General features: G+C 42.9%; 1 protein-coding gene across 2 annotated transcripts; it reads right to left on the bottom strand.

The window, feature by feature from the left end:
- Positions 1-206: 206 nt before the first annotated feature.
- On the bottom strand, positions 207-26662 carry c1h4orf33 (chromosome 1 C4orf33 homolog). 2 transcript variants are annotated; one of them, XM_041190036.1, is made up of 7 exons: positions 26512-26662; positions 16747-16947; positions 12198-12258; positions 11649-11700; positions 9890-10089; positions 3129-3236; positions 207-647 (listed from the first exon to the last, which is right to left on the bottom strand). In XM_041190036.1, coding segments are annotated over exons 2-7 (603 nt in total). In that variant the 5' UTR covers positions 16928-16947; positions 26512-26662; the 3' UTR covers positions 207-646. The 2 variants fall into 2 exon arrangements, with proteins under 2 accessions (XP_041045970.1, XP_041045963.1); XM_041190029.1 differs by lacking the exon at positions 207-647 and having other exon boundaries at positions 2777-3236.
- Between the last annotated feature and the right edge of the window lie 29 nt (positions 26663-26691).

The raw sequence follows: 26691 nt of genomic DNA, 5'->3' as shown, positions 1-26691 counted from the left end.
AATCCCTCCTACACACACCAATGGCAGGCGGGAGGGGAAGGAGAAATTTCTGGTCAGCCATGTGATGGAAAGAAAGTTGGTGTCTCTACCATCTCTATCTATAGCTCCAGACTACAATATGCATCTAAAAGTGCATGTTGCCACAGCAACTCACACTCCTTGAGTGATCTGTAACACACCACTACACAGGAACTGACAACACACAGTAAAGTAATGTGCATATATTTTACACTACAGGGTAGTCTGTTACATATAGGTGCAACACTGTGTTATTTAACTATCTTATTTGTAATCACTTCTTTGCTTAGCATTGATCAGCATTTCACATGTTTACTGTTCACCCTCCTTGTCATAGCATATACAATTTCCGGAATGTTTCGTCATACTTGGCAGTCTTCAATGCTGCAAGTCTTGCTTTTATTAATATATTCAAGTAAATGTGTTGGCTTGGGCCAGCTGAAACAAACATTTTCTGTATAGAAATGTTTCCAGTGACATTGTCCTGAATAGAAATTTTGGCGAACAATGTATTTACAGATTGTATTATAGGCAGGTATACTACATTAAAACAATGGCAAAATACTGTGGATGCTGGAATCTGAACTATAAACAGAAAATGCGGGAACACTCAGCAGCTCAGGCAGCATCTGTGAAGAGAGAAACAGAGTTAGTGTTTCAGGTTGACGGTCTTTCACAGAAGAGCTGGAAAATGTTGGTGGTGAACAGCTTATAAGCAAATGGTGCCAGAGAAAAGAGGGCAGGAGACCCAGTGATCATGGCGGAGAGGAGTGACTAAATAATAAAAGGGATGAGATTGTAAGGCAAAAAGGAGATGATAAAGGGACAAACAGATCAGTCCAGAAGAGCTGTAAACAATTACAGAACATCCAAGAGAAAATGGAAGCAGAAGTGGCAATTAAGATCAAAAGCTGTTAACTCAATATTAAGACCAGAAGGCTGTAATCTGCCTCGTTTTAAGGTGAGATGCAGTTCCTCAGTCTTGTGTTGAGCTTCAATGGAAAAGGGTAGAAGGCTGAGGTGAGACAGGGAGTAGGATAAAGAATTAAAGTGGCATGCTAACGCTTGCATACTCAATGGAGGTGTTCAGCACAGTGATCACCCATAGCTATATTGCATTTATTGGAATGAGCAGCAATACTGGAAAAATCATTAGCATTTCTGTTTTGTTTGATTAGCAAACCATGATATAGAATGGACAGGAATACCCCAGCAAATTTACATGTAGATTGGCAAGAATCAATGCTAAGGGAAGTATGTACTTGGACACTGCAGGAATTTAACAAATTAAAATATGCAGCTTTCCAGCATTTCCACTTACAGCTAATACCTCTCTACTCATTACAGCATTGGTTTACAAGGTTTTCTGGAGCTGAGGGAAGAGTACCAATATTCAGTGACAGTTGTTTTATGATTGAACCAGGTAGACTGGTCAATCATCAACAGAGCCCGAGAGTACCTCAGGCTTTCTAGCTCAAGTATTTCCCCAGCACTGAGATTTGACTCAGTTTCAATTTCTGATTTCTAACTTGCTTGCTGCCCTACAACTCAATGAAGCAGGACCCAAACTTTTCAGAGACAAGTGTATATTCATATACTTATCTCTGACATCAGCTGTCATCCTAAGTTGCAGAGTGGGAGGATCTATGCATATTAGCTTCCAGTGTTTAATACTGCTTCCTGATGCATCCAGCAGTTTAATCAATGGAAGTTGATTTAGTATGGTGTTGTTGTGATTCCTAATATTGTACTTTACTACCCTTTCTTATAGGGAATTCAGTGTTCACCATGAATGCAAACTGATATTTCTGGTTTATTTGTCATGATTTTTTCTTATTGCTTCTTCTGATAAAGTACATTGCATGTCCTAAACCTTTGCAAAAGTAACTGCTTTTGTTGAGAATCTATAGGGGCTGTTATTTTCAATTTGGGTAATCGTTCAAAATGGGCGATATCAGATTAGCGCCTGGTATACATCTCTCCCAATTTTCAATCCCATTATGGCCCAAAGTTAGAATAGCAGGGGTACAAGTGACATTACCAAGCCCTAATTTACAAGGCTCTTTCCTGCCTACAGTGAGGGCATTGCACACTTCTCGAAAGGCAGGAGTAAAAATCGTGGCTAGCAGGAATTTGGCATGAATAGGGTGGTAAGTATCTTGCCCCAATTTACCACACCCTCTCTTCCCACCATTCTACATTCTCATTGGGTACAGGGGATTAATTCAGGCCTCAAGTTTTTGTCCTCTTCCCAACCAGTAGGCTTGAAAGTGTTCAGTAACCATTTTATGAAAGGTACGCAAAGAGTAGAAAGTGAATAAAATGAATCCTGAATGTTGAATTGTGTGCCTTCATTGCATATGTATTGCAGTACTTGGATGATTTCACACAGATCAATTACCAGATCTTAACCCTATGGTGAGAATTCTTCCGATTTGTGGATAACCACTTAAGTGTTACTTAGAGGATTATAGTGGCTGAGAATTTGCTTGCTGTTAGAATCATTTACTGGGACAGTAGCAAAATACCGTGGAATCCTGGAAATCTGAAATGAGAACAGGAAATGCTGGAAACACTCAGCAGATCTGACAACGTCTGTTGAAAGAGAAGCAGAGTTAATGTTTCAAGTCGGTGACCTCTCATTAGAATGATTTACTGATTAAGTGATGGTGGTAATTAGTAAACTTAACACAATTCCCACAACTAACGTCAGAGGTGTAGACACCTTAATGTAATTAATTCAATTGGAATGCTGGTGTTTGGTTCATTCTTGTATTAAGATTTGGCATCTTTAAGATTACAAAAATGAGACATAAGAACAAAAGATTAACCTAGTGTACTCCTCAGATTCCCATATTTTTCTTGTACAGGATGTATTGTTTGTTTCTGATACAAATTACTGTTAAATCAAGTTTCAGGCCAGAAAGTTGATGGGTAACAAATTTATATATAACGTCAAAAATTATATTACATAGTCCTTCCAAAATCTCATTTGCAAATAGCTCATTTGAAAATGCTTAATGAAGAGTCTGCTGAACTGAGAAAAATAGGAGCCTCAGATACGTATACCAAGATTTGAGAGACAAGAACAACAATCAAGGCAAGCTAACCACTTCTTGGTCCCTGGCGCAGACTTCCACAGTTCAGACTGGGGCTGTTTCCATTGCTTTCCCATAACTGAATTCAAGCTGAAATCCTTGAAATATTCCAAGCGATGACTAAGACAAAAAAGCACATCAATAATATTCTAGACATAGTAAATGAAAATGCAAGTAATTTAACACATTGAAAAGCAACACAGTACATGGGAGAAAAACTAAAAATAAAATGGTTATGTGTTTATGTGGGTTTATTAAGGAGAAAAAATTGTTGAATGGAGAAGTGGTCCCTTTGCATTTTCAGAAGTTGCACCAATCTTCCAATTTTTTATGGCTCAAGGGCTCAGAACCTCCTTTATACTGATTACATAGGATCACATAGGATAAACAGCACAAAAACAGGCCATTTTGCCCAACCAGTTTATGTTCCACTTGTGCCTCCTCCCATCTTTCTTCATCTAAATCTATCATTGTAAGCCACATTCCCTTCTTCATCATATGCTTGTCTAGCTTTGCCTTAAATGTATTCAATTCAGCCACTCCCTGTGGTAGCGAGTTTCACATTCTCACTACTCTTTGTGTAAAGAAGTTTCTTCTGAAATCCTTATTGACTTTTTCTTTGTGGCAATCTTATCTACCTCTAGTTATTCTCATCCCCACAAGAGTAAACATTCTGCTCCTTTTACGTAATTGACTCCATCCCCAGCACTGGCACCTTTATCATTGGAGCACCATTTGGTATATTTCAGGCCAATGGATTTTTGTAACAAGAAGCTGGGATGAACAAGAGAAAAAAATTGGCTTATCTAATTGAGGAATTATCATATCAGTGCGAACTCGGGAACAATTTGAGACTTAGGGCAGAATTTTCCATCTGGCAAGGGGAGGGGGGGGAGGGGTGGCGGCGCAGGAGTGGGCATGGGCGTGGGCATGGGTGGGCCCGTACCCGATTGACACCCCTGATCGGGTCTGCGCCGCCACTTTACGTGGGCGGGCCGATTAAGGCCTTTACTGCGTATTTCCCAACTCCCGAAGATAGCGGGAGTGGGTGGGCGGAGGCAGGCCTGGCATTCTGTTTAAAAGGAGGCCTGGCAGTCTTTTGTAGGTTGCTCACAATGGCCAGTGCTAGGCTGCAGCAGGGGGGTTCGGTTGAGTAGGCCAGGCTGGAAGGTAGCCCAGCGGAGCAGGCCAGGCTGGAGGGTTGGCCAGTGCGCCCCTCGTTTTTCTGATGACTGCCTTGCTGCCCTCCTTGAGGAGGTGGCAGCATGGTGGGAGGTATTGGTCTCCCAGGATGGGAGGAGGAGGCACCCCCAACATGACGAAATGTGCCTGAGAGGAGGTGGCGGGAGTGGTGAGCTCCCGCGGCGTGTTGCGGTGCACTTGGATGCAGTGCCGCAAGTGTTCTGGCAGGGTGAGTACCATGTTGGCATTGGGCATGTAACCCAGCAGGTAGCCTTACCCACCCGTCTCCCGCCAAGTGTTGTGACTGCATCGAATCATTGCTGGATGGGCAAGCAGATGGTGCCCATGTTGAGGTCAGCCTGAGAGGGTCATGAGGAGATGAGTTTCCCCCCGCAGCATGTGTTGATCTGAGTCCCACATGACTGGTTTGGGGGCAACCTGGAGGAGCTGCACCTAGGCGCAGACTCAGAACTCAAGGACATGCCCTAGCCAGGGTGATGAGATGGTGGACGGGGAGCTTCATGGTGGCGTGGCAACTAACCATCTGCTGCCCTCTACACTGCACGTGCTTGCACCACTTTGCTATGGGAGGAAATACTGTGTGGTTCCTAATGTGATGTAGGCAGCATGTGTCCAAGGGGGCGGTGGAGGGGTGGGGAGCAGGCCTAGCATCTTTGTCTGAGTGATTAGCAGCAGCGGGGTGAGGAGGCACTGTAGGCCTAATATGGCTCACTCTGGTAGGGGTGTGCCAAGCGCGAACAGAGTCCATGTGCAATTTGTTCTATTCAATGATTTTCTCTTTTTTTCAGGAGAAGAATGCACAGAACGTGACCGAGCGTGTGAGGACTGGAGGCGGCCAGGCACAGCTCTCCATACTAAGCCGTTTAGAGCAGGAGGCCCTTGAAAGGCACCATGCACCTAGGTCTACTGGTGTCGGTGAGGCTGGGGTGCCACAGCCAGGTATTTATGCCCAACAGTGAGGTCAGCATTGTCCTCCCAGCAGCCATTGCACTGATGATTGTTAAATTAGTTATTGTTGCAACATTGCTGAACCATTGGTTATGGTAGGATGAGCGCGAAATGAGCCAGGGGGACAGGGATTAACTTTGTCATTGTCTGCACACTAACTGATCGACTGTCCTTGTTCTTCCTTTCAGCATCATCAGAGCACAGCCAGGAGGAGGAACAGTAGATGCCTACTCTCACACCTGAGGGGCCTGAAGTCTCACCAGCGTAACACCATTTCTACGAGGCAGGCACCAGCGCAGATATTAACACCTCGGTGGGAATTAGAACAACGGTTAGTGTCCAGGGGCACAGTGGTGACGGCGCTTCACTCTTGCTGGAGAAGCTGGCGGAGGCAGAGAGTGCCCATGGCGCCAGCAGTCGGAGGACGGCAGGGGACCAGGCACATACTCAGTTGGTGCCTGATTATGTGCCTCTGGAGTTGTCTGCGACACAGCAGGTGCAGGAAATGCGGCCGGGTGCGCGGAAGCATCTGGGGGAGATATATGAGCTTATGCTTGGCATGGTCTCCGTGGCGAAGGAATCTACGCAAACACTAGCCGAAGCAATGAGCCACATGTCCGAGTGCCTACTGTCCTCCTTAGAGAGTGTGGCAACTCTCATGGAGAGCCTACTCCAGGAGACCCATCAGGGCTTCCTGAGGGATGCGCTCTGACCAGCAAGCCCTCACATCAGCAATGGCCTCAACTGGTCACTGCCAGTGTGGGAGATGGTGTGGGCATCAAGCTTCCCAGCTCATTGCCCATCCATCCACGGTGAGCAGGGAGGTCCAAAGTGCAGGTGCTGCCTGTTGTCTCTGCGGGCTCCTCTCAGGGCGCTCCGGATTAAGGCGGCAGTTCCTCCATCCCTCTCCCAGTGGCCATATCACCTGGTGAGGCTGCGATGACTAGGGAGATGCCGGCTGGGGAACAGGCAGCTTCCTCCCAGGCTGGGCCAGCGCAGGCTCCACGAGCCAGAGGACAACTGCCAAGGTCATCAAGGCCAACAGGACAGCAGAGTCAGCAGGCTGTCTCAGATGCCACTTCAAGCGATGGGGCAGCACCAAGACGTAGCACCCGGAAACAAAAGCAAAAGGCACCTTAGGCACACCACGGGTTTTTCACTGGTGCTTTTTTGTTGGCCCAAGATGAGGTCCTCATGATTTCTTTTTGATTGTTAACACTATTGTTTTCTCTTTGTGATAAGTTCTTTTGCTTCACACATTAAATGCAGATCTGTGACCATGGCTGAGGGTGCCTTGTTTCTTCCGCATGTGTATGGTTGACAAAAGTGTAATGAATGATTTGTTGGACATCCAGCTTTATTTACAAGGCCCTTAGTTAGTGCTGCTGACCTGGCAGATTTTGCACTTAGATGTTGAGTATCAAGGTGGCAGCCCAGGCTTGTCCTGGTGATCCATCTATGTTGCGCTAGCTGAAGGTTCGTTGGATTAAAGCATCTCGGGTGTCCCTGCCTCCATGGAGTAGTCCCGGGTCAGTGTCTACCCCATCTGCATTTCTCTGTGCATGCTCATCCTCAGAATCACTGCTGGACTCATCGTGTGCAGCTGCAGCCACTGCGCCAACATCTTCATCGTCCACTGCGTCTCCCCTTTCCAGCACAAGATTGTGGAGAGCGCAGCATGCAACCACTATCACCGAGACTCGATCTAAGTGGTAATGGAGTGCGCTCCCGAGCAGTCCAGGTACTGGAAGTGCATTTTGAGAAGACCGATGGCTCTCTCCACCACAGCCCTTGTGAAGGTGTGGCTCCTATTGTAACGCTGCTCAGCTTCTGTTCTTGGATGGCAGAGAGGCGTCATGAGCCACCTTCTGAGGGGATAGCCCTTGTCACCCAGCAGCCATCCATCAAGCCGGGCTTGAGCACTGAAGAGTCCTGACACCTAGGAGTGTCTGAGGATGTAGGCATCATGGGAGCTGCCTGGGTACCTTGCACAGACTTGTAGAATCAGCATCCTGTGATCACACACTATCTGCATGTTCATGGAGTGAAAGCCCTTCCTGTTGACAAAGACACCCAGCTCACCTACAGGCGCCTCGATGGCCACATGTGTACAGTCTATTGCACAGTCTATTGCTCACTGGACACGGGGGAAGCCAGCAATCGCTGCAAAGCCTCTGGCTTGCTGTGTCTGGCTTGCCTGGTCCCAGCAGAAGTAAATGAAGGTCAATGCATGACTGAACAGAGCGTCTGTGACCTGCTTGACACACATGGACAGCTGATTGGGAGACACCGCAAAGATCACTCACCGAGCCCTGGAAGGAGCCAGAGGCATAGAGGTTGAGGGCAGCTGTGACCTTCAGAACCACTGGCATGGGGTATCTGTCCACAAAGTTAGGGGAGATCTCAGGCCCAATCAGCTGACAGATATAGCTGACTGTCTCCCTTGAGAGACGGAGCCTCCTTCGGCACTGTACCTCAGAGATATTGAGGTAACTGCTTCACTGCCTGTAAACCCTGGCAGCAGGATAGTGGTGTCTTCTCCGGCCCCTCCTGCTTTGGACTACACCCTGCACCCCTTGTGCCTGTCCTCCCAAAGGTAGATCCCCTGGAGGCTGAATATGCACTCCTGGCCTTCTCCTTATTCTAGCCCTCTCTTCCTCCTCAGAGGAGGTGCCTCCAGTGGACAGTTCAGCTGCTATACCCAGGCTAAGGGAAGGCTTCCTGGAACCTGCAGGCCCGGAAAAGATTCCGCACTGCAGAGTGCTGACCTGAAGGTTAAGAGTCCAGAAAAAGTAGTTGGGCTGCATTCTGAAGTACTGCAGATCGCACAGGCAAGTTTGAAAAATTTTCAACAATACTTCAGAGAGCAGATTCACGACCCCACTGAGCCCTCTTATCCCACTCGTGGATGAGGTTAATACAAATATCTCCTACCCGCCTGCCTGTTGTGCCTGTGTGGTGACCCGAAGATCGCATGGGCGTGGTCGATTGAAGACTAAAGGGCTTAAGTGGCCTGTTTATTAAAGGTGGGCATACGTCGGACTTCATCGCGTGCCCGCCCAGCGAAATATCGCGATGGCGCATGGTGACGTTGGGACGCTCGCCCGTCATTTTATGTGCGGACGTGCGCCCCCACTGCACGTCAAATGGAAAATTCTGCCCTTAGTAAACTTGTTTCAAAAATTTAATTGAATAAATTTGTCATTCCAATATAAACATTTAGCCATTCCTCAGTCAAAAAGATGAAGCTGGTTCTATAAATAATTTGTCTAAATCTGGTAGAACATTAAAAAACTTACTTAGCCTTAGATTTACAGTTAGTTCTTTTTGCCTGCAACTAGGATTGGTAAGGTCAACTACTGACTGTATTCAAATTGTATCTCTGAAAGCTGCAACTAGCTCCCATCTACTCAAAACAAATACTTGTAAATATTTGCATGTTTTATTATTTCAACAATATTGAATAAACTATGAAAACTTATGTCATGGTATTATGTAATTTTAGTCCAACAAAAAAATGTAGAGAGCATTCTGGAATTCAGCAAGATGTTTTAACAAGTACGATATTCCACAAGTGATGTACAATGTATCTGTCTTCAAAATTTTAGATTGTCTTTTCCTAATAGCTTTAATAAGCAAATATTGAACTGTAAGGCAGCAACAATTCATTTAATTTCATGTTTCCATCTAACTCGTGCTTTTTCTCAATTATCCAATTAATGCCGGTAAGATGTTTTCTATCCACTTCTGAAAATCTCCCCACATCACTCATTTTTCCTTGCCTAGGGAGCAAGCTGGACATCTACTCCAAGTATTGCTTTATAATAAGCTGCTACTATGTGCGTGAAAAAAACACAGAATTTCCCTTGGCGGCATTTTTGGTTCAATTGATTTTTGGCCACTCTCCGAATTTTCCCATCCCGCCCATGACGATGCCTGCCACTGGCGGGACTGGCAAATCCCGGCTTCTATTTCCATCCGGTCCTATGGATTAGCATCCAACATCCACAAATGGAATGAGATCAGAAAATTTACTTTGGGGCAAATCATAAGCGCACATATCCTAGCACTCAAGTGCACCACAGCGGTTTGGGGATCAGCACCACCAATGTTTGATTGGATGCAATTCAGATATGGATTTTAAATGGCCTTGCCTAGAGATGTTTTGCATTGAAAATAATACAGAATAAAAAGTAAGCTGAAAATATATACCTAGATGATCCAAATGTAAAAACTAAATTATATTTTCCAAGTGGCAATTGAAGAATTTGAATACGGAAATATAAATGAAAAGTACTATTGATTGTGAAGAGTGAAGCCATGGCACTTTAACCAAAGCCCTATGCTTCCTTTTATAATACACAGGAGGAACTGCTACAACAATTATCCAATGCTTTGAGTTTTACATAATTTATTGTATAGCAGGAATGCACCTAGCCAAATTAGAGGGAAAAATTTCATTGCAGTTTCCTCTACTGGATCTGATCAATGTAAAGGTCAAGCAGTTGCTCTGTGGCAACTCGTATGCCAGTGTGTGCTCCAAGCATTACGATTTGTAGTTTTATCAAACATTTAGACATTGCAAACAGAAGGAGCAATAAATGGTAAATCTTTATACTTACAAGTCAGGCTGTTGTCCCTTCTTTAATTGTTCTTTAGGTATGGGGTACAGGGCCTCATAAACTCTGTTATCACCAGAGCCATGAATTGCATAGGCATTAAATTTGTTAACACCAGGGGGAAAATAGCTCCAAGGGAGAAGTGCTTTGCCTTCCCAGTTTTGCTCATGAATTGTACAGTCATATTTTAAATCGAGTTCTTTCTAATGTGAAGGAAAAACAGTTAGTAGTTTCATGTTTCTGAGTTTTAGTTTAACCTAGGAATGCAGTCACAAATGCATTCTTAAGAACTGGATCTTAAAAACTCTATTGGCAAATAAGGTGAAAGTAAAAATTCAAATGTAGGCAAATATTCAAAATTAGAAACAATAGCTAGACTACTGAGTCCCAGTAATAGCTAATAGCCCAATCAGGTTGCAAACACTACTATAAATGCAACTGAAGGTGCATTAATATAGTAGCTGGGAAATAGATGAAGAGTAGAATATTGTCTTTTTGTCTAGAGCACTGGTGTTTAACTTGCACCCAGCCTTATTGGATAGAAGTTAGTCTCCTCCTGTCTGTATGGGTCTCAAATAAAATAAAATTGAAAAATTCTAGGTCTTAGTCAACAGTAGATAGCATTCTCTATCATTTAGTATTAAGTGACATTCTCACACAGACAGCCCAAAGGATGGTTGGTGTGGAAAACTAAAATTTCACACTAGTACAGGAGGGAGTGTTCTTCTGAGGTTGGGGTGGGATAGAGAATCCCTCGCACCTTTGTTGTCTCTTTGGTTTTAAAATCCCCTGTCTATCTTATAACAATCAAACCGCCAGGCTTACTTAAGGAAGACATGAGAACAGGTCACATAACCTCCTTCATTTACCCTAAACTTAAAAGTTGCAGTCCTAAAATATAATAATCTTATAAACCTCATAATTGTAATGATATAGACATGTTTATGGGGATAAAAACAAAAAAACTGCGGATGCTGGAAATCCAAAACAAAAACAGAATTACCTGGAAAAACTCAGCAGGTCTGGCAGCATCGGCGGAGAAGAAAAGAGTTGACGTTTCGAGTCCTCATGACCCTTCGACAGAACTTCGACAGAAGTTCTGTCGAAGGGTCATGAGGACTCGAAACGTCAACTCTTTTCTTCTCCGCCGATGCTGCCAGACCTGCTGAGTTTTTCCAGGTAATTCTGTTTATGTTTATGGGGATGCCTTGCAAATAGTGACACAATGCCAGGAACACCTGCATATGTTGACATACGCCAGGAGACTTTGTTCTAACTTATAAAAAATAACAGAATTGCAGAAAATAGTGGTTAAGGGTAGCAAAATCCTAAACACACTTTATAATGAACAAGTTTAAATTTTCCTACACCTATCACACAGCGAAATCTGTCACAGAAGTGCAAATGTACACTGTTTGGCACTTTGTACACCAAAGAATCTCATCTTGATGACCACAAACATCACCCATTTAAAATCTAGGTTCTGAAACTCCATAAATGTTCTTCCAATCCTTCACTGCAACCACAGCAGAAGAATAGCCAAATGCTCAGAAAAACGGAAACAACAACCATTTATACCATTCCTTCATGGGTTCTTCTGAACTCATACCAAAGTTACCATGGGATGTCAGGAAATCCATGTGGAATTTCAGGGCCATAGAAATTGCAAGAATGATTTGTTCATGCAAAATTTATAAATAAACCAATTTGCCAGTCAGCATCTATAATACTAATCATCATACTATTTTCTGTAATAACTTACCTTCCACGCTTTTCCTTTACCAGCAAGTAATAGTACTAAGTGTTGTCCATGTCTAATAACATTAAAACAGAGAGGATGCTATTAATACTGAAAACAAACAACAATATAAAAATAAACTGTATGCTACAATGCAAGGCTAAAATGGAAAATTAATTAGATTGAAGTTTTCAATCAACCATTTTGCCAAGGAAAGGCCCTTCCTTAGAGGAAGGAAAGAAAATTCAAGATTGCTTTCTCACAAATTACCAGCAACAGCTGCACAAATGCCAACAAAGACCAGCGCATAATATGAGGAACTTTAAAGAAAGAAGAAAAATATTTTCAAATGGAGGGGCAGGGATAAGCAAGTCCAGGCAGCAAAATACCTTTGACTTACGGTGCATGTATTTTTTTAATCAGATGAACTACAGTTCCTAATCATACCAAAAAGATGTTGATGGAATATTAGAAATTGTACAAATGTTATGAGAAGCATACATATTTTACAATATTGAGATTTTAAGCAATCAACAGCATCCCAGAGTGACAAAGAAAAATTCCAATACTTACGGGCAAAGTTCCACTTCAAGGTACAGTTCTTTGCTGCTATTCAGGAAAAATGCTTCTACAACTGTTAAACATGAAATATAAAAAACTTAAGGTTACAGAAAACAATTTTCAAATTATTATGCTATTTTCCTAAGCTATCAAATCTATTTTTTGGGACTAGGTCAGATTTAGATGTAGAAGTTTTATTCATTGTCCAGAACCCCCGGTCTCCACAGTCATTCTTTTTTTAAAAAGTATGTTCCAGAATTTTCTGAACCAGGACATGTTATGGCTTCTTGGTTAGTTAGACATTTTCCTGCACTCTTCAGCTTAAAGTGTTTTTGCCCTGAAAGTTCCTGGAAATGCAAACTGATAACAGGATATCTGGGACCTTAGTGAACAGCAGGATCAACAGGGTTTAGAAAGAGAAATAAAGATAGGAAAAATAAGATTGGATTAAGAGAGAAAAACGAGACAGTAAGGAAAATTAGGAGAAGAATTCTTGAAATTTAATACATTACATTATTAAAGTTTGCAAAAATAATTCATTTCCTGAAGGATTAAGACTTCACGCTTTAATTTTTCCACTTTCTGGGCCAGAGTTGATTGGTCATCATTAATAGTTATCAGGTGGTTACTGGACTTAACTTTCTGTGGCAAGTTTAGAAACCAATGTATGTGCAAATGCAGCTACTTCATGGGCAGAATTTTACGAGTCGGCGAGCGGGGGCAAGGCACGCGGTGACGTCGGGGGGGACTCCCAACGTCACCGGACCCAATTTAAATTTTCAGGAAGGCAGGAGTGCAGCCAAATCAGATGTGTGCCCGCCGACCTGTCATTGGCCAATTGAGGCCATTGACAGGGTCAATTAAGTAATTAAAAGTCCTGCCTGTCCAACCTTAAGGTTGGCAGGCAGGCCAGGAGCCCCAGCAGGAACTAGAAAAAGCGTGAAACCTCATCCACAGGCAGGATGAGGTTTCATGTAGGCTTTAAAAAATTTTAATAAAGATTTTGTAAAAATTATGGACATGTCCCAACTCATGTGACATTGTCACATGAGGGGACATGAAAGGGAAATTTTATTTTTCTATTTTTGCCTTTTTTACATGTACAGCCGATCTCCCTGAGGTAGCACTTAGCTGTAAAATGGCGGCGCACCTCTGTTTGGGGGCGCCGATTGGAAGTGCACACGTACACGCCTGCCCATCAACTTCCCCCCTGACGGGGGGAAGATTCAGCCCCATGAAACTCATGGAGGAAATTAAGTGCGAGATGACATTTTCACGAGTCATGCTGATAAATGCTGCCTGACCTGCTGAGTGTCTCCAATACTTTACGTTTTTGTTTCTTTAATTTTCAAGTACTGAATCAGGCAGTGAACAGGAAAGTAAGAATATGTGTTAACAATTGCAAATGAACCAACATGAGGGCTGTTATAAATGGCCTCTGCATTACTGAAGGGAGAATAGACCAGGATTCCCAATACTCAGTAACCCTTAGTTACGTACATGTATATGGATATAGGAAGAGTACAGGATTGGTTTGGTTGTGATTACCGTTTGAGTTGATTAGCTTCTATGTTCACATTTGAACAATGTCCAGCCAGGTGAGGCAGTTAAAGGTGGCCAGCATTAGTGGAACTATAGCTCCCAGTAAGGAATCAGTGCAGTCAGGTGAAGGGAAAACCAACTGTCAGAAAAATAAGATCTTGGTGAAGCTAACCTCCATTAGCCAGCCTTGCCACTAACTTTGTTCCAAACCTTCAAAAAGATGATTGATAAACGCATCTGTGTCTACATAGCTCTTGATTAACATTGACTCTTGTGCTTTCATAACTTTCTATATTATTGGGTGTTTTATAATTTGGGTGGATAGCCAACTGGAGGTGCAGTGGGAGTCTTCATCAATTTTAAGGGCTGAGCTTAATTTAAGTAGAACGGGCGAGCTGGCTACCCCAAACATTCATCCCGATAAAGCTCACCAGATTTGGGCTGATGTAATATTGCCAACCTAGTCAGTAGCAAGGTATTTCCTGGAGGTGGGTCCACCCATAACTGCATATTAAATTGTATTTTGCTTTGATCTTAACTCCATATTGCCTGGTTTATGTTAGGCAATGGAGATAAAATCCTCCCCATTATAAATAAAAGCAGAAAAGTTCATATCATCTAAGTTGCAGATGGGAAGGCTATGTGAGTGGATTTTCAAGTGACATTGAGAAGAAAATCTATCTGCTGCTCTTCATCATTTCATCCAACATGGCTACAATAAATATTCTGCAAATCAATTTTTCCACTGCTCGAAAAGTAAGACAGCAATTCACATGAAGGCACAATTAAGTGTTGTTAACAAATACAATGAGCTGGAAATAGCTCTCTTGACCTCTATAAAAACACATTAGGAGATCCTGCCTGGAATTTGAATCAAAACCTGCTTGCAAAATATAAAAATCTATGCAAAATCTCAAGTACATGACAAGTAAGAATAAATACAATTATTGCATCTTCAGCAAATATTACTTGAAGTAGAGAAAAATACAATATGAACAAAAGGATTCAAGGAAAGAAGAACAAACATAGCTTGCATCTTATTTAGGTTTTAGGAAATCATAGGCAAATATTATATTTTATTTGTGAAGGTCTGTATTATTGAGCATCAGTAATATATGTATTTATTTTTGCCTTGAGTCTGCAATTAAGTACAAACTTAATTTAACTACCTTAGATCTAACAAATGGGTCATGAACTCTATCATGTTCTGAAGGTTTGTCCAATATGTGTATTTCCAAAGGTTATAATGCCATCTGAATCCAAAAATATTGTATAGAAAAATATTCTTGATCAAAGCCACAAACAAATTATCATAAGTTTAACTGGCTTCAGTAATGCTTTAATGTCAAATGTAGTTTCTTTGATTACCAATGTCACTTTGCTAGCAGGAATCTGCTAATACCACATTTAATATAAAGTTACCAAAGTCATCAATCTTGTCACAGAAAACTGCTGCCACCAACAATTTCATAAGGAGTGAAAGAGATTTAAGCGTATGCAGAACATTCTGCTCCACCATAATGCGTTGTTAAACAATGAGATGTATTTTCTTTTAAGAATTGTACAGTACTTAACAACATGCTCAAAATAATTTTCTAGGTTTCCTAGATTGTGACCTGTGACAAAAAACAGGCCCCATACACAAGACGATTCGTTTCAATTATCATTTGTCATTTATTTATTTCTAACGTTTCTTATGTGCACCAAATTAAAATGTTTTTCACTAATATTAAGTTTTATTGGAAGGTCACTTATTTATCAAAAAACATGAAGACTTTACTGAACTACATGTTATCGTCCTCAAAATGTAACATTGATAAACAAAGATCAGTAAAGATTTAAATACATACACTGCCCTTATTGTAACAGTTCCAAATTTTGTAATGAAGTATGTGGTACAATTAATATCAATTGACAAACTATTACACAGAACATGAAAAATTCAGGAGTTAAACCTGACAAGAGACAGAACTGGGATAGAAGTTATTTTTTGATTGATGGGGGTGGCTTACATATACTGAACCCCAAAATGATTATTAGACAGCAGGGTTGGGGGAGGGGCTGGCAGGGGTGGGGGTGGAAATTTGCTCATACATGGGATTGGAAATCCTCCTCATTTTCTGAACTGAGATACCAATATCTGCTCCTGAGGTGCCTTCCCCAATATCAGTACCTGAGGTGCATTCCTTCCATGACTATACGAACAGGGTATACTCTCAATTTTTCTGACTGGCAATCTCCTTCAATATCAGGACCTTATTATCATTTTTGTGCTCTCCTTTACATTCTCTGTAAAACATGTCATATTTTGCCAAATTCCATCTTACTATTGCTCACACGTAACAAGGTTAAGTTAGAGTTAGCGGAGGATGAATATAAAACAGCACAGAGAAATGAAACTAGACATAGCTAAAAATGCATTACCAAATGATGTGAGTAGCATTGCATATTATTGTGCTGATATGCCATAGGTGTATGACCACCCTATACATTGAATTCTAGATCTCAACTGGCACGTCTTGAGAGCTTCTAAACAATAAGGTGGGAATAGAGATGGCAATCAAAGAGGAATCTATCAATATTGTCCTGGTACACCTTCCAGTGCCTTCCACGTCCTGCAACAATGTCCAGTACCTGCCCCAATTCTGCCACTGTTGAGAGCAGCGGGACAGGGGAAAGGGTTGGGGGAGTGGGAAGTGTTTTATGGTAATTCTGAAAGCAAAAACTGCAGATGCTGGAAATCTATAATAAATAGAAAAACTCAGCAGGTCTGGCAGCCTCTGTGGACAGAGAAACGGAGTTAACACTTTGTTTCTGTATGACTCTTCTTCATGTGTGTTCTATGGTAGTTTGCTTGAAAGTAAGGCCAAAGTTTTGTGAGACAGCAGAAGGGAATATTTAACTTTAAAACTAAAATCTGCAGTTTGGAACACAAAAGAAGTGATTTAACATATACTCCCAATGTCAGAAACTTATGTTTTTGAAAGCAATATTTTCACAAAATTGGCTCTCACTGTACCTTCAAAATCCCACAATTGGTCGTAAGGTTTTCCTCTTTTACCAGGTGGAGCTGAAGGATCATTGAAGAAAGGCCCCTCTACCTCCATCAGCAAACCTTCATCATCTGGTTTAAGTGACAGCGATATCTCCCTGTGGGTCACTGGTGAACTATCCCACGTTTTTGTAATTGTAAACTTCATCTGGATAATATTTTAATGGACTGAAAAAAAAGTTTTATTTCATTGCTTGATTTACTGCATATCATACTTTTAAAAAGATGTCTATTACAAATAAATTTAAATGTTATTGTAAGTAGTCTATTTAATTTATCCAATAGTGTCATAATCCTGTGTGTTAAATATTAATGTGCTGGTTGCATCTGGTGACCTAACAAAAAACTGGGAAAACTTAACTATTAAGCCACTCAAGCTTAAATGCCAGTCAGGACGGAGACACAAATCTCAGATTTTCAAATATACCTTTGTAAAAATTCTTTAAAAACAACAATGTATGAAATAATATGCAAGCCCCAATTGCCATTATCAGTATTTTTCAGTATAAGTGATATAGAGCTAGGGAGATGCACTGAGAGGAGTGCCATGTACAATGGAGGACATATTAAAAAAAAGTGCTTGACTGGTGAGTGGGAATCTGAAAAAAGGTCTGGTAGTGATAAGAGACCCAAAAGTGTGTTTGGTTATTGCAGAGCACCAATCAACAAACAAACAGAACGCACAAGTACATTGGCAATTCAGCAGAATATAGGTCTGTGATCATTATCAGAAGCTGCTTGGCTGTCTGGTAAATACAGATCTTCAATATTGGGTTTGGCTCTGGTCACCAAAACCTTAAGAGTAAAGATCTGGATGCTATGCAGAGAAGGGCCACAAGCCTGATCAATCATGTCAGAGAACAGAGTTAGAGGAAAGATTTTAAAAACCTGAAGGGGTAAAAATTAGCATCTATTGCACCCATTTTACAGGTGCAAAACAGTTGTAAAAGGGACCAATTTCAGGGGACTAGGTCTTGCAGCACTAGAATGCCTGAAAAATATCCAACATGAAACTGGATCAGGCTATATTTTTTGCTTCTGGAGTGGTCACCTAATAAAGGCATTAAGCCTCTTTCATACGCGAACGAGAAGTCTCATGCCTGCTTAAAGACTTTTCCAGAAATTGGGCTATTGACTGCTCATCTTTTCTGAACGTGGATACTGTTACCACCAAACAGGTGAGTGAAATTATTAATTTTGAATTGCTTTGGAGTCAGGAAGAGGAGCAGTGCTCAGTACTCCTGACAGCCACTGCCTGCTGCAACTGTCCTCCATCCCAGGACGTACCTGAAGACAATTGCTGGTGAGGCTGATAGCCCAAAATTGCCTTCTTCCATCGGGCTAACCCTGAATAGTTACATGCAGCCCCAGGACCAAAATTTTGCAATTTCTGGACCTCTGTCTCCAGATACAAGGATTATTCTCTGCTTCCATTTGGCACTTTAGCAAAATGGTCTATAGGAATTTCTAGGCAAGAGTCATTGGTATCATTTACTTCCTATCAAACTGAGTGGAATAGGAAAGGTCAATCCTGAACAATGTATCAAGTTAAATAACAATGATAAGTCATAAGTACAAGAAAGAACTTCCAGTTATATAATGCCTTATCACATCAGAACGTATCATAAATGCCCCAGTCACATTGAAATACAGTTCTACTGAAGCAAATGTGGTTTCCAAATGTGCAGAGAAGCGCCATAAACAGCAAGTGAGAAAATGACCAGTTAATTTGTTTCTTTTGGATTACAATCTCTACCAATTAAACTATCCATGTTTAAAATGGGCAGTTGTTACGCCACCCAAAAAGAGATAATTAAAAGCAAGATGCATTAACAACAATTTTAAAGTTAACATCTAGTGTACTCCATTTATTTTGATAGAAACAGCTGTACTTACTCACCAGGTCGCACCTCGTCAAGGTGCACTAAATGCAAGAATAAACATAAATAAATATAGCACCTTATTAATGTTTAATTAACATGGGTAAATCATAAGGCTCTGTCGATTGTGCTCAAAAGATCTGGATGTCCAAGAAACTTCATCACAATCCTACAACTGCTTTATGATGGTATGACTGCAACTGTCCAGTGAGGAATCTGAAACAGATGCCTTCAAAATCTGGACCGGGGTCAAGGAAGGCTGTGTTGATTGCTCCCATACTGTTTATAATCTACCTGATAGCGGGCTATTCAGCTCATCAAAGATCAACTGCCCTCTGGTGTCAGTATTAAATAGCGTCTAGCTGGAAAACTCTTTAAACTTAACTCAAGTTTAAACTCCGTGACAAAACTAAACTGACCACCATAGGTATACATGATCAATGATCTGTGGATGGCTTCAGTGTTGCTGCCCACTCGACACCAGATTTGCAAACCATTGTTGATCTCTTCAATTCTGCATACAAGGAACTTGACCTGTCCTTGAACGATGCCGAAATAAAACCCATATCAACCCATAGATAAAAACAAAAAACTGCGGATGCTGGAAATCCAAAACAAAAACAGAATTACCTGGAAAAACTCAGCAGGTCTGGCAGCATCGGCGGAGAAGAAAAGAGTTGACGTTTCGAGTCCTCATGACCCTTCAACAGAACTCTGTTGCTATGACTGAACAGGCTGATTCTCAACCCAGAAATCTTTGGGCACATGGGGCAGGACATCCCACATGATAGTGGGATACAGAGTGCAGCATTTGCTTCCTTTTCTTCCCTTCACTGTCAACGCTCTGCCTCATCATTAAGACATTGCTGCTGCTCTTTAAGGAGAGCTTCAGTGTCTTTGACGCATTTTCTTTGCCCTTACCAGGAATGTTGAGAGTTGAGAACCCATACCTGGTCAACCAAATATTCCACCTCCCATATATGTCAAAGGAGAAACTCTGGAAAATGTTGAGCACTTCTGATACCTTGGCAGAAACCTCTCACAAAAGGCCACAATTGACAAGGAAATCCAACACCGGATCAGCTGGGCCAGCTCAGCCTTCTACAAACTACAGCAGCGAGTGTTTGACTCTGTAAGTCAACCAAAGTCCTAGTGTGACAGAAGTTATTGTCATCATACTCCTGTACTGCAGTGAGACCCGGGCTGTATAACAGATAAGAACATTAGAGAAGTTCCATCAACAATGCCTCCCCTGCATCCTCCGGATACAATGGGAGGACTGTTGAACAAACGCTAGTGTCCTTCTTGAAGCCAACTCCACCAGCATTCAGGCAAAACTGCAAAATCAACTTCGAAGGGCTGGACACTGTTTCTGGATGGCTAAAAACCATTTCTCCCTCCAAGTCCTGTTTTCTCAACATTCCTGGTAAGGGCAAAGAAAATGTGTCAAAGACACTCTGAAGCTCTCCTTAAAGAGCAGCAGCAATGTCTTAATGATGAGGCAGAGTGGTGACAGTGAAGGGAAGAAAAGGAAGCAAATGCTGCACTCTGTATCCCACTATCTTGTGGGATGTCCTGCCCCATGTGCCCAAAGATTTCTGGGTTGAGAATCAGCCTGTTCAGTCATAGGAAGATCCATGGCAGAAACGCGTGATCCTGAGTAAACGTCATCTTCAAATTGACGGACAGCTAATGAATGTTTAATTACAAAAGCAAAATACTGTGGATGCTGGAAATCTGAAATAAAAAAAAGAAAATGCTGGAAATACTCTGCAAGTCAGGCAGCATCTATGGAGAGAGAAACAAAGTTAATGCTTCAGGTTGATGACCTTTCTATCAAAAAGTTTAACTACCTTTGTATACTTAGGCCCTTCTAACCCTGTTAAGTGATGGAAGGTTACAATTTGTACTAAAGTTTAATAAAGGTCTGGATGCTGCTGGAATCAATTTCAAAAGGTCAATACAAAGAACTAACATATTTTTACATAATTTCACTACCCTGTTACACTGGCCATCGGGCACATAATCTAGGCCAATACATCTGCAGTAGAGGGACTTCGACCACATCGGACCTGAAATTTAACTTAATCAATTCTAGTTGATGTAATGGTCATCTTTAACTATGAAGGACGAACACAAAATAAAACAGAGGAAAATCTGTGTTGTCAGAGATGCTGCCTTTCAGATTAGACGTTAAACCAAGGCTCCATCTGTCCTCTCAAATTGACGTAAAAGATGACATGGCACCAGTTGAAAAGCAGCCGGGGAGTTCTTCCAATATCCAAGTCAACAATTATCCCTTAACCAACATTGCCACAAAACAGATTATATGGTCATTATCACATTGCTGTTTGTAATACTGTTATGACACAGCAGTTGGTAAGGGCGGAGTTATTTAAAATCCCAGAGAGTAACTTTAAATAACTGTCATAACCTATACTTTCAATTGGTATGTTTGAGATGCAACTCTGAAATCAGAAATGAAACCATCAAGCCTCTAAAGGTTTTTTATATAAATTAAATTAAACCTTTATTAATTTTAATAAGAAATTAAACACATACACACCTACAAATTACTACCATAATAACTATTAGACAAATCCCCAAATTAATCACTGCCAGGGCAACAATAACCCATAGACTTAAACAGACACCAGGCAAAGCACATTTTATCTTATGAACTCAAAATGAGGTCCCTTCCAATTTTCTCCCTCACAGACACAGTGGTAGGCTTACAGGCTTAGATCTTTCATGCCTCTGACTTCCACACACAAAACTCTCCTGTATATACCTAGCCTTCCCTTTGAATGCAAATTCTCATTGGATCAACAGGCCCTTTGACCTCCACCTCTTCTAACAATAAAACCCCTTTCATAGTACCAATTTTATTAGTAATATAAACATATTTCTTGGTGTCTCCTAGCTAAGTGCAAGATTTCACCCCCAGTCTTTGAATGGTGTATTCAACAAAATGCAAGTGTGCTCTCTACCTTATTGTTTACATCTCAAAACTACTATGCATCAAAGCACCCAAACTAGCTGGCTTTAATCCAGTTAAAACAAACAAACTCACACCCACAGACACAGACCCTACTACAAGTCCAATTTAATATAATTTCCAAAATCAATATATACATTAATATCTCATGTCAGGTACCTTGTGTGAAAATTGGCTGCCACTTCTCCTACATTACAATAATGATTGCACATCAAAACTACTTCATTAATGTAAAGAGGTCATGAAAAATGCTACATAAATACAAGTCTTTCTTAAGAATTGCACTGGGAAGATGTGAAGTGTGCTTTGGTCTCTTGTTTTCTATGGTGGTAGAAAGTTCTTAGTATGTTTTGTGGCACATAAAACATGTGTCCGACCGGTTCTGCTTCATATTCAGAACTCCTCCAGCTCATGAGCAAGATCCAGTGCCACGCTGTGAGATGTATTGTAGAGAAAAAAAAAGGAAACAACTTTAGAAAGAGATAGCTCCAGCTTCCATCAGCCAAAGATTGAGCACTGCGAAAGGGAGAGTTAGCCTCATGGCAGAGCTTTTCCAAAGTCACTCTCATGAGGACATGGATTAAAAGGTTGGCACTGAATAAGACTGCACTGGGGCTTAGGCATTTGGAACACCAAGATAGTTGGCATTATTTGCACTTGCCCACCATATGCCCTTGCATATATAGCTGAGGAAATTCCGAGGACAGGAGGCTGGAAAGTAGTATATGGAGTCTGGGTACAAGAACATATGGTCAGGGTTCAGTGCCTACCATTTATTATTGTGATAGAAAGAACACAGCTGCTATATTTATTTTGCATTTCTGACTGTTAAAACTTCTGAACAATAAAATAAGGTACACATCCATGATGTAGTCACATATTTTATACTCGGCTGTACTGCCCAATAAGCCCCAGGTGAGAAGTTTCTGGTACTTAACTATCCAATGTGCTTTCTTTAGCCGGATGAATAATTAATGAGTACCCTCCAAGGCAGTGTGAGGAGGGCAACAAGGTACCAAATTGCACCTTCTGATGGAAGATAAGAATCAAGTCAAACCTCTACAACAGTCTTGATAACCAAACATCAGAACTAAGCAAGTACACTGGGGCACCACTGATGATTGTACAGCCAACTTATTCATTAGTAAGATCTAGAAGATAGAGTTATCTTTAGGCCCGGGGCTTGTTTTCTTGCCATTCAGGTCCAAATAACCCTAAACGCTTTAATGGTTTTCTTGAGATGGACAATCAATGAGAAGCTTACCAGTGCTCTTTGCTGGTAGGCTGCATCTGCTATTTAAACTTCAGCTAGATTTCTGTGTACACATTTGGGTTTCTATGCCGCAGCTTATACCAATCTGCATCTCTTTCAAATTAGGCAAATATGATGCGCAGTCCATATTGGTCAGAGAGTGGGTAAATTATTTTATTTTTATTCTTCCGTGGGATGTAAGTGTCACTTGCTAAGCCAGCAGTTATTGCCCATCCCTAAATGCTCTTGAGAAGGTGGTAGTGAGCTGCCTTCTTGAACCACTGCAGTCCATCTGTAGATACATCCACAGTGCAGTTGGGATGGGAGTTCGTGGATTTCTACCAAGCGACAGTAAAGGTAGATTCCCAATCATCCACCATAATTTTGGCTGAAGAGCTGGTGAATCCCAGTTTGCACCATTTTGTTCAAGTTCTCTCTGCTCTTCTGCCTCAGGTGAGCAGGACAACACCAATAGAATCCTAGCATTACGGAATAGTTACAGCATAGAGAAAGGCCATTCAGCATATTGAGTCCATGACAACTCTAAGAACAATTCAGCTTGTCCCACTCTCCCACCCTTACCCTGAAACCCTGCACTTTTTCAGAAACCTCAGGTGCTTCTCCAACATTTGAATCTGTGTCCACCACTCTCTCAGTGCGTTTCAGATCCTAACCACTCACTCCATAAAAAATGTTTTCTCATGTCACCTTTTGTTCTTTGCATATTGCCTTAAATTCATGTCCTCTGGTTCCCAACCCCTCCACCAAAGGGAACAATTTCACTCTCTCTCTTCTGTCTGGACCCTTCAGGAATTTGAACACCTCTATTAAATCTCCACTTAGCCTTCTTCTCTCTAGGAATAGCCCCAGTTTCTCAATCTATCCACGTAATCGAAGTCCCCCACCCTGGATTCATTCTTGTAAACCTTTTCTGCACCCACTCCATTACCTTCACATCCTTCCTAAAGTGTGGTGCTCAGAATGGACATAATACTTCAGTTGAAGCCGTATCTGCATTCTATAAAGGTTTGTCACAACTTTCTTGCTTTTGTACTCTATGCCTCAATTTATAAAGCCCAGGATTCTATCTACCTTCTTAGCCACTTTCTCACCTGTGCTTTCACCTCCAATGATTTTTTTTGGTCATATACTCTGAGGTCTCTCTGTTCCTGCACCACTTTTTGCATTGTATCTTTAACTTATATTACCGCTTCTCATTCTTCCTTTCAAAATGTATCACTTCACATTTCTCTGCACTAAATTTCATCTGTCATGTTCTGCTCCTCCCACCAGCCTGTCCTTGTCCTTTTGAATGTGATATATGAGCTGATGACTTGTCAAGTGTCCTGTTGGGTGCTCTAACCCTTATTCAAAACTTGTATTTTTTAAGTCAGACCCTAACTGAAAGGGAAACCGAGCAATCAGGTTTCTAGGGAAACTAAAGCTAAAGTTGATACTGAAGCTGGTTGAAAACAGATTAAAAACACGGAGCCATCCAAGCTCAAATCACCCAGCGGTGCAGTGCAGGCAGGCTGAAGAAAATAAAGATTGGATCCAAGAGCTGGCAACAGGCAAATACAAGGTTGCTGAGCCTTAAAGTAACTGACAGCCCAGATCCGATCATATAACACACAGGATCACTGAGGATTCAGATAAAGGGAATGCTGGTGGATCCACACCATCAAGACTGTCATGAGCAGAGCTGAAGAGGTTCTGGAGGTGACCATAGAACTCCTGTTGGTTGGGAGCTACTTTTGGGTGAGAATCAGTGGCTAATGCCTCAAAGAAAAAAAAAGCTGAAATTCTATTTGAGGAAGTTCAGACCTTCCCCTGGGGGACACCACTATCCTCACCCTGGGGGACCCCTCATCTCATCCCTATCCCACCCCCCCATCTCACCCTTATCCCCTCCCATCTCACCCCTATCCCTCCAATCCCACCCCTATCCCCCCATCTCACCCCTATCCTCCCAATCCCACCCCTATCCCCCACATCTCACCCCTATCCCCCACATCTCACCCCTATCCCCCCCATCCCACCCCTATCCCCCCCATCTCACCCCACCCCCCCATCTCACCCCTATCCCCCCATCTCACCCCTACCCCCCCCTCACCCCTTTTCCCCCTCTCACCCCTTTTCCCCCCATCTCACCCCTATCCCCCCATCTCACCCCTATCCCCCCTCTCACCCCTATCCCCCCCTCACCCCTATCCCCCTCATGCCTATCTGCCCCCCATCTCACCCCTATCCCCCCTCTCACCCCTTTTCCCCCATCTCACCCCTATCCCCCCATCCCCCCCTCTCACCCCTATCCCCCCTCTCACCCCTATCCCCCTCATGCCTATCTGCCCCCCATCTCACCCCTATCCCCTCTCACCCCTTTTTCCCCCTCTCACCCCTATCCCTCTCACCCCTTCCCCCCCATCTCACCCCTTCCCCCCCATCTCACCCCTAATCCCCCTCTTACCACTTTTCCCCCATCTCACCCTATACCCCCCATCTCACCCCTATCCCCCAATCTCACCCCTTTTCCCCCATCTCACCCCTATTCCCCCATCTCACCCCTATCCCCCTCTCACCCCTTTTCCCCCATCTCACCCCTTTTCCCCCATCTCACCCCTATTCCCCCATCTCACCCCTATCCCCCTCATCCCTATCCGCCCCCATCTCACCCCTATCCCCCCTTTTCCCCCATCTCACCCCTTTTCCCCCTATCTCACCCCTATTCCCCCCTCACCCCTTTCCCCCCCATCTCACCCCTATCTCCCCCATCTCACCCCTATTCCCCCCTCACCCCTTTTCCCCCCATCTCACCCCTATCCCCCCCATCTCACCTCTATTCCCCCCATCTCACCCCTTTTCCCCCCATCTCACCCCTATTCCCCCCTCACCCCTTTCCCCCCATCTCACCCCTATTCCCCCCTCACCCCTTTTCCCCCCATCTCACCCCTATCCCCCCCATCTCACCCCTATCCCCCCCATCTCACCCCTATTCCCCCCATCTCACCCCTATTCCCCCCATCTCACCTCTATTCCCCCCATCTCACCTCTATTCCCCCCATCTCACCCCTTTCCCCCCATCTCACCCCTATTCCCCCCATCTCACCCCTTTCCCCCCATCTCACCCCTACTCCCCCCATCTCACCCCTTTTCCCCCTATCTCACCCCTTTTCCCCCTATCTCACCCCTATTCCCCCCTCACCCCTTTTCCCCCCATCTCACCCCTATTCCCCCCATCTCACCCCTTCCCCCCATCTCACCCCTATTCCCCCCATCTCACCCCTATTCCCCCCATCTCACCCCTATTCCCCCCATCTCACCCCTATTCCCCCCATCTCACCCCTATTCCCCCCATCTCACCCCTATTCCCCCCATCTCACCCCTATTCCCCCCATCTCACCCCTATCCCCCTCATCCCTATCCGCCCCCCATCTCACCCCCCACCCTCTGTCCTTTAAAAACAACGATCTTTGTTATGTCGTTTACAGTTTAAAAAGTCCGGCGTAGGCCGGATAAACAATCCTGGATCGAGTTACCTGACACAATATAATGATGGAACATTTTGGGCGTACACGTCTATTTTTTAAAAAAAACAAACTTACAACTGATCAGATTCGACTGGAAAACTGTCTTGGGGCTCTGTCTGTCTGTCTGTCACTCACTCAACACCAAGCTATACTCGTGAGGGGAATAAAAGAACCAAAAGCGGTCAACGGGAGGGCGGGGGACAAAATTCTCCCGGCGGAACGGGAGTTGGGATTAATCTTTCCTCCCGGAAGGTT

The sequence above is a fragment of the Carcharodon carcharias genome, chromosome 1 (genome assembly GCF_017639515.1).
Source record: "Carcharodon carcharias isolate sCarCar2 chromosome 1, sCarCar2.pri, whole genome shotgun sequence".
Taxonomy (NCBI): Eukaryota; Metazoa; Chordata; class Chondrichthyes; order Lamniformes; family Lamnidae; genus Carcharodon; species Carcharodon carcharias.
This window is presented reverse-complemented; position numbering and strand designations above follow the sequence as displayed.